General features: G+C 47.0%; 1 protein-coding gene across 1 annotated transcript in view; it reads left to right on the forward strand.

The window, feature by feature from the left end:
* The window catches only part of LOC131730575 (4F2 cell-surface antigen heavy chain-like), a 7580-nt gene extending 191 nt beyond the window's left edge, over positions 1 to 7389 (forward strand). The window contains exons 2-10 of the mRNA XM_059020725.1: positions 1515 to 1644; positions 2403 to 2694; positions 3681 to 3854; positions 4387 to 4481; positions 4593 to 4732; positions 5011 to 5191; positions 6142 to 6285; positions 6524 to 6595; positions 6884 to 7389. Coding sequence (XP_058876708.1) covers positions 1522 to 1644; positions 2403 to 2694; positions 3681 to 3854; positions 4387 to 4481; positions 4593 to 4732; positions 5011 to 5191; positions 6142 to 6285; positions 6524 to 6595; positions 6884 to 7231 — 1569 coding nt within the window. The 5' untranslated portion in view covers positions 1515 to 1521 and the 3' untranslated portion in view covers positions 7232 to 7389. The remainder of the gene's footprint in view (positions 1 to 1514; positions 1645 to 2402; positions 2695 to 3680; positions 3855 to 4386; positions 4482 to 4592; positions 4733 to 5010; positions 5192 to 6141; positions 6286 to 6523; positions 6596 to 6883) is intronic.
* Positions 7390 to 8793: the final 1404 nt, after the last annotated feature.

Here is an 8793-nt window from a genome sequence, read left to right on the forward strand (position 1 = left end):
ATAATAATAATAATTTTGACCGTATTTATTACGGGCATCAGAGTCCGTGAGTAAACACCGGTGTTTGTGTGTAAAGTATTTTAATTCAGGTGACACGAATTTAAAATAATTAAATTACACGTAAATAACAGGTAGAAATTGTTAAATATTTTATGGCTGTTGACATTACAACACTGGGCAACGAGAATGAATCTGATTTAATTAATTCGTTTTATTGTAAACCCTCGCTCGCGACGCTCTCAAACGCGGTTTTATTTGACTGTTTTAATCTCTTTTTTTTTTTTTTTTAGCCGGTAATGGTTTTTAAAATGTTTCGTAAACGCGGTGGTTTTAAAGTTCCCTTGATTTCTGTGTTTAGTTTGTCGTGACGGTGTCGCCGGACCGGCGGTGCTACAAACACAAGACTGAGACAAACTGGACCGAACCGAACCGGTCCGGGAACCATCCGCCGTGTTTGTTAATCGATATCCGAATCTATAATAAATGATCTGATCCAATGCAAGACTATATATTACATTTCAATGTCGTCGTCAGATTTAGCCGGTATAATATTACTGTATTCATAATTACATTATAATTTAGGGTTATTTTGAGCAGATCACAGGATCAATACTAAAGGCAGCTGGCTCTTTGTGCTTATATATATTAAATATATATATATGAATGAGATTTTATTTAACCTCGTGTCATTCAAATAAACTATCTGAAGCCATGTCAGTAGCACAGTATTTCATTATGTTGCAGTTCACTATGTGAGGGGACTGCAGTTCAGTATGCTAACACGGTAATCATAGGTTTTAATGATGCAAACGGTCGTTAATTCTGTATAGAGGGGGGATGCGGAGCTGCACACAGACCGGTCCTACCCGGCTTTTGCACGATATCCAGAGCGCAGCGTTTCCATACCGACTTAAAAGCGCGACGTCGTTTCAATGCTGATGCAACATCATCCCCACGCTGCACTGACGTCAGCGTTCGGGCGCGCACGCGAGGCACTGGCTGCGCGCACGCAGATGCTTCTGCGCAGATTCTGACCGCTTTAGCCAATGGGCGCGTTCACGCAGAGCCTCCTGCGAAGATCATTGGCTGAACGAGGTTCTGCGCAGCGTCATCTCCGTGAACGACCTTCAGAAATGACGTAATTAATTAGCCCCTTTTTCACGACAGCTAATGCGTTTTTCATTGAAAAATCATTTCAGTTTATTTTCCATTTGCTATTAAATAAATAAATAAATATAAATAAATAAATAAATAAATAAATAAATGTATATGTCTGCTAAGAAATAAATAATAATAATAATAATAATATATGTAATAAATTGTATGATGCAATATGTATTGTATGATGCAATATGTATTGTATGTTGCAATATAGATCTCTTTCTTTAGCTGTTTTCATTAACATTTTGCCATTATAATTTTTCTGCAATATTATCACTTAAGAGGGGTTTTTGGTTTGTTTTTAAATAATCAAGCGTCCCCTCTTCCTCCCCCCCCCCCCCCCCCCCCCGCAGTCTCGCGATGAGTAACGACACGGAGATCGATCTGAAGGACGTGGAGCTCAACGAGCTGGATGCGGAGAAGCAGCCCATGACGGGGGAGGGGAGCCCGGCCGCGGAGACCGAGAAGAACGGCTGCGTGAAGGTAACCGCGGAATGAGAGCGTCTCCACGGCAACAGAGCCCCGGGACGCCTCCTGCTGCACCCAGTCCTGGGGTTCAGAGCTCCCCTCAATGAAGTCTAGTATTATTATTATTATTAATATTGAATGATCAGGAGCCAGGAGTTTGAGCAGGGTTACAAACTCACACTAGCCCTGCTGCTGCTGCTGCTGCACCCAGTCCTGGGGTTCAGAGCTCCCCTCAATGAAGTCTAGTATTATTATTATTAATATTGAAATGATCAGGAGCCAGGAGTTTGAGCAGGGTTACAAACTCACACTAGCCCTGCTGCTGCTGCTGCTGCTGCACCCAGTCCTGGGGTTCAGAGCTCCCCTCAATGAAGTCTAGTATTATTATTATTAATATTGAAATGATCAGGAGCCAGGAGTTTGAGCAGGGTTACAAACTCACACTAGCCCTGCTGCTGCTGCTGCTGCACCCAGTCCTGGGGTTCAGAGCTCCCCTCAATGAAGTCTAGTATTATTATTAATATTGAAATGATCAGGAGCCAGGAGTTTGAGCAGGGTTACAAACTCACACTAGCCCTGCTGCTGCTGCTGCACCCAGTCCTGGGGTTCAGAGCTCCCCTCAATGAAGTATTATTATTATTATTATTATTATTATTATTATTATTTAATATTGAAATGATCAGGAGCCAGGAGTTTGAGCAGGGTTAGAAACTCACACTAGCTGGTAATGCCTGACTGACAGACCCCCTCTCTCTCCCCTCTCCCCTCCTCAGGTGAAGCTGCCCGAGGATCAGGAGGAGGGTTTGAAGTTCACGGGGCTCTCGAAGGAGGAGCTGCTGAAGGTGGCCGGGACACCAGGCTGGGTCCGGACCCGCTGGGCTCTGCTCATTCTGTTCTGGCTCGGCTGGCTGGGCATGCTGGCCGCGGCCATCGCCATCATTGTCCAAGCGCCGCGCTGCAAGTCGGTCCCGGAGCAGAGCTGGTGGCACAAGGGCGCCCTCTACAGGATCGGGGCCGTCGCTGCCTTCATGGACTCCAACGGAGACGGGACGGGGGACCTGGCAGGTAGGGGGGCGTCCCGCTGGAGGAACACAGGGCTGGGAACGAGACTCCCGCTGCACAGCAGTGTGATCCAGTCCTGGTTTCACTGGGAGTTTAATAATCAGACACACCTGAGCTTGTTAGCTAGACACACTGGGGGCTGATCAAGCTGGTAGCAGTAAAACCTGGACTGGATCACACTGCTGTGCGATAGGAGTCTGATTCCCAGCCCTGATCTAAATCCTTTGGCATTTTTAAAAACACATTACAATGCTTTCATATTATTATTATTATTATTATTATTATTATTATTATTATTATTATTACTATATGACAGTTGCACAGTGCCTTGTATAAGAGCGTGTGAAGCCAGATCTTTCTCTCCATGAGGTTTAAAGTTTGCATGCTTTTACAAACTGACAGGCAGACTGTCTGTCTATCCTGCTCCTGGGAAACAGGGCTGTGTACTAACTGAGGCATGTGATCCTGGGGGGGAGGAGGGGCGGGGGCACGTGAGCTGCAGTTGCTGCTCCTCCCCTCTCCCTTCCCTCCCCCCAGGCTTAAATCCGCCACAGTCTGGTTTGTCTTGTGATTAAACAGGAGTGCCTCTTACATCAGCCTGAGTCAGCTTTGAGGTCAGAGTCAACAGGCAAGCATAAAGCACAGTTATTAGGAACTAGGGGAAAGGTTGAGAGAGAGAGGGAGGAGGAGGGAGGGGGGTCAGAGTTTTCTGCTGATGTGCCTTTTCCCAGATACAAGAAGGAAGAACAGGAATAAACTCTACCCCCTGCTGCACAGCAGTGTGATCCAGTCCTGCTTTCACTGGGAGTTTAATAATCAGACACACCTGAGCTTGTTAGCTAGACACACTGGGGGCTGATCAAGCTGGTAGCAGTGAAACCTGGACTGGATCACACTGCTGTGCAATAGGAGTCTGATTCCCATGCCCTGTGTGTGACAAAGAGGCAACGACTCTGTCTGTAACCCCACCCCCCCCCCCTCCCCTCCAGGAGTCTCCCAGCGCATTGACGAGCTGAACCAGTTGAAGATCAAGGGGCTGGTACTGGGACCAGTACACAAAAGCATTCCGAACACAGACATTAATCTGGATCTGATGGCCATCGACCCGTCCCTGGGAAGCATGGAGAATTTCACCAGACTGCTCCAAGTGGCTCAGAAGAAAAGTGAGTCCAGTTCATTACTGTTTACAATGAACACCACTTGCATTGAGAGATGGATGTATATCTATATGTGTGTGTATTATAATTTTTTAAATTGCTGTTTTAATGTATTTCGAGCTTTGGATTTTTGGTGTTTTTAGCCCTGTCTTTATTTTTATTTATTTATTTCTCTTCTACTCTCCTCTTTTTAAGAATTCAGTCGATCTCTTTTCAGACTTTCTCGTCTCTCGATTGCACACGAGAAACATCTTCATAGTAACAGATTTTCAGGGATCCAGATACAAAATGTGTGTGCTTGAGCTTGTTTTTGACAGCGCTGCAAGATGCTTTCTGTATGAAAGGCGCTATATAAATACATCTTTTTGAATGCTTTTTTATAAGCAGGTGGTTCTTTTATTAAGCTTAATTTACAGGGATGTTAATCAGACTCCCGCTGATCAGTCCTGGTTTCACTGGGAGTTTAATAATCAGACACACCTGAGCTTGTTAGCTAGACACACTGGGGGCTGATCAATCCTCTCTTCTCCCCCCCCAGGTATTCGAGTGGTCCTCGATCTCACTCCGAACTACAAAGGGGAGAAGCCCTGGTTCACTGAGAGTTACCTGAAAACCAACAGCGAGAAACTCAAGGTAACCCACGGGGCTGAATCCCATAGGTGTTGGTTCTCTCTCTCTCTCGTCTCTCTCTCTCTCTGTTGGTCCTGACACGCTCCCTCTCTCTCTCTCTCTCTCTCTATCCAGGAAGCGTTCCGGTTCTGGCTGGATCAGGGGGTGGATGGGATACAGCTCTCTGGGGTGGAGGAGCTGCTGAAGCTGCAGCCGCAGCTGTGGGAGGAGCTGAGGAACCTGACTGGCAACTACAGCACTGAGGAGAGACCGAGGCAAGTACTGCAATACACACCCTGACCACAGGGGGGAGCTGTGATACACACTGCTATAAACACACTGACCACAGGGGGGGGGCTGTGATACACACACTGACCACAGGGGGGAGCTGTGATACACACACTGCTATACACACACTGACCACAGGGGGGGCTGTGATACACACACTGACCACAGGGGGGAGCTGCGATACACACACTCTGACCACAAGGGGAGCTGTGATACACACACTGAAGACAGGGTAATCATTTTTTTATTTTTTTCTTTCTCTCAGGATCCTGATCGGGGAGACGAGTCTGCAGGACATGGATCAGGTCCTGTCTCTCCAGAACCGCTCCGCAGCGGACCTGCTGGTGTCGGGGGTGCTGGGGCGGCTGAACCGCACGGGGAGCGCTGTGGCTGCGGGCGTGGAGGGGTACCTGAGCGAGCTGAGGGGGAGCTGGCCTGGCTGGGCGGTGAGTGAGACTCAGAGTCCCACAGTGCACAGCAGTGTGATCCAGTCCTGGTTTCACTGGGAGTTTAATAATCAGACACACCTGAGCTTGTTAGCTAGACACACTGGGGGCTGATCAAGCTGGTAGCAGTGAAACCTGGAATGAGATGTTGTTGTTATTATTATTATTTATTATTATTAATAATGTTCCCTTGTTAACATATTGAATTCCACCCCCTCTATATAGAATGAACTCCCTCAGCTTCATAGAGTCCAATGAAAGCTGCTGAATAATGTTCCCTTGTTAACATATTGAATTCCACCCCCTCTATATAGAATGAACTCCCTCAGCTTCATAGAGTCCAATGAAAGCTGCTGAATAATGTTCCCTTGTTAACATATTGAATTCCATCCCCTCTATATAGAATGAACTCCCTCAGCTTCATAGAGTCCAATGAAAGCTGCTGAATAATGTTCCCTTGTTAACATATTGAATTCCACCCCCTCTATATAGAAAGAACTCCCTCAGCTTCATAGAGTCCAATGAAAGCTGCTGAATAATGTTCCCTTGTTAACATATTGAATTCCACCCCCTCTATATAGAATGAACTCCCTCAGCTTCATAGAGTCCAATGAAAGCTGCTGAATAATGTTCCCTTGTTAACATATTGAATTCCACACCCTCTATATAGAATGAACTCCCTCAGCTTCATAGAGTCCAGTGAAAGCTGCTGAATAATGTTCCCTTGTTAACATATTGAATTCCACACCCTCTATATAGAATGAACTCCCTCAGCTTCATAGAGTCCAATGAAAGCTGCTGAATAATGTTCCCTTGTTAACATATTGAATTCCATCCCCTCTATATAGAATGAACTCCCTCAGCTTCATAGAGTCCAATTGCGATTTCATGTTGTAGTTTCTTTTGATTACAGGATGTTCATTATTATAATTTGTTTTGATTCCTGGCAGGTCGGAGGGCGTGTTGCAGGTCACATGGCTTCTCTGGTGCCGCAGAGGCTGCTGGGAGTTTACCACACCCTCCTCTTCACCATCCCCGGCACGCCAGTCACTAACTACGGAGACGAGATCGGACTGAGAGACGAGCCTGGACAGGTGAGGCCAATACAGACGGATAGGGACCGGTCCGAGAGTCAAACGCAGGACCGAGGGACCGGTCCAAGAGTCAAACACAGGAAGATACAGACGGTCCTATTAATAGAATGAATTAGTCATTTAGCAGAGGGGTTTGAAGCAGGGATAGTAATTTCTGTGTGTTAGTGAGGGTGTCGGGGTGTGTGTGTGTCGGTGCACCCTCTAAAGTCTCCCCCCCGCCTCTTCCTCTCTCTTCCAGGCTGCCAAATCTCCCAGGATGCAGTGGGATGAGAGCGGTCACGCGGATTACAACCAGAATATATCAGTCAAGGTGGGTGTGTGTGTGTGAGCGTCTCGCTGCTCTCTGCTTATTAAATTAAATATAAATACATTTATTAATAAATACATTCAACTAATAAATGAATGGATCGATCCAGTCTGCTGTTCGGAGAACATTGGATTGTCGCTCCATTAACTACAGTGCATGAGGCTGTATTGCAGAATCCATAATGAAGTAAATTAACATTCTCTCTCTCTCTCTCTCTCTCTCTCTCTCTCTCTCTCTTTTCCTCTCTCTCGCTCTCTCTCTCGCTCTCTCTCTCTCTCTCTCTCTCTCCAGGCTCAGAAGTCGGACCCCCAGTCCTTGCTGAGTCTGTACCGCTCCCTGAGTGATCTCAAGGGAAAGGAGCGCTCTCTGCTCTACGGAGAGTTCCAGCCTCTCCTCTCCTCCTCCTCCTCAGTCTTCTCCTACCTGCGCCGCTGGGATCAGAGCGAGCGCTTCCTCGTGGCCCTCAATTTCGGGGAGTCCCCGGCGGAGGTGACCCTGCAGGACCCCCTCGTGCCCCCCGAAGCGACTGTGGTGCTGAGCTCTGACCCCAGCAGGCAGGCAGGGGTCAGCCTGGGCCTCGAGAAACTCACCCTGCACCCCAGCGAAGCCTTGCTCCTCAAATTCCCTTACGTAGCCTGAACCAGGGGGAACCCCCTCCCCCAAACAGAGCACAGGGGGGGGACCCCGAATTGAGTTCAGAGTGAGATATTGTAACTTCCTGCCCCTCTTTCCACCCGGCCTGACATTCCAGTGTGAAACGTTTGTAGATTAAAAGATATTTTATGCTGTGATGATGAGTTGTGTGTGGTTTTTTTTTTTCTGTAACTTTAATAAACAGGGCAGCCTGTGAGAAGAGATTAAGAAGTGAGCGTTTCTGCTGAGCCCCAGAACCACAGCGATGAAACGAGGAGGTTCAAATCCCAGCTCAGCCACTGACTCCCTGTGTGTGTGTGTGACCCTGAGCGAGTCACTGAACCTCCTTGTGCATTGGGAAAGCATAGGGAAGCATTGTAAAGCACAGAGAGGTCTGGTAAAGCATAGGGAAGCATTGTAAAGCACAGAGAGGACTGGTAAAGCATAGGGAAGCATTGTAAAGCACAGAGAGGTCTGGTAAAGCATAGGGAAGCATTGTAAAGCACAGAGAGGTCTGGTAAAGCACAGGGAAGCATTGTAAAGCACAGAGAGGTGTGGTAAAGCATAGGGAAGCATTGTAAAGCACAGAGAGGTGTGGTAAAGCATAGGGAAGCATTGTAAAGCACAGAGAGGTCTGGTAAAGCATAGGGAAGCATTGTAAAGCACAGAGAGGTGTGGTAAAGCATAGGGAAGCATTGTAAAGCACAGAGAGGTCTGGTAAAGCATAGGGAAGCATTGTAAAGCACAGAGAGGTCTGGTAAAGCATAGGGAAGCATTGTAAAGCACAGAGAGGTCTGGTAAAGCATAGGGAAGCATTGTAAAGCACAGAGAGGACTGGTAAAGCATAGGGAAGCATTGTAAAGCACAGAGAGGTCTGGTAAAGCATAGGGAAGCATTGTAAAGCACAGAGAGGTCTGGTAAAGCACAGGGAAGCATTGTAAAGCACAGAGAGGTGTGGTAAAGCATAGGGAAGCATTGTAAAGCACAGAGGTGTGGTAAAGCATAGGGAAGCATTGTAAAGCACAGAGAGGTCTGGTAAAGCATAGGGAAGCATTGTAAAGCACAGAGAGGTCTGGTAAAGCATAGGGAAGCATTGTAAAGCACAGAGAGGTGTGGTAAAGCATAGGGAAGCATTGTAAAGCACAGAGAGGTGTGGTAAAGCATAGGGAAGCATTGTAAAGCACAGAGAGGTCTGGTAAAGCATAGGGAAGCATTGTAAAGCACAGAGAGGTCTGGTAAAGCATAGGGAAGCATTGTAAAGCACAGAGAGGTCTGGTAAAGCATAGGGAAGCATTGTAAAGCACAGAGAGGTCTGGTAAAGCACAGGGAAGCATTGTAAAGCACAGAGAGGTCTGGTAAAGCATAGGGAAGCATTGCAAAGCACAGAGAGGTCTGGTAAAGCATAGGGAAGCATTGTAAAGCACAGAGAGGTCTGGTAAAGCATAGGGAAGCATTGTAAAGCACAGAGAGGTGTGGTAAAGCATAGGGAAGCATTGTAAAGCACAGAGAGGTCTGGTAAAGCATAGGGAAGCATTGTAAAGCACAGAGAGGTCTGGTAAAGCATAGGG

The sequence above is a fragment of the Acipenser ruthenus genome, unplaced genomic scaffold, assembly GCF_902713425.1.
Source record: "Acipenser ruthenus unplaced genomic scaffold, fAciRut3.2 maternal haplotype, whole genome shotgun sequence".
In the NCBI taxonomy this organism is placed as follows: Eukaryota; Metazoa; Chordata; class Actinopteri; order Acipenseriformes; family Acipenseridae; genus Acipenser; species Acipenser ruthenus.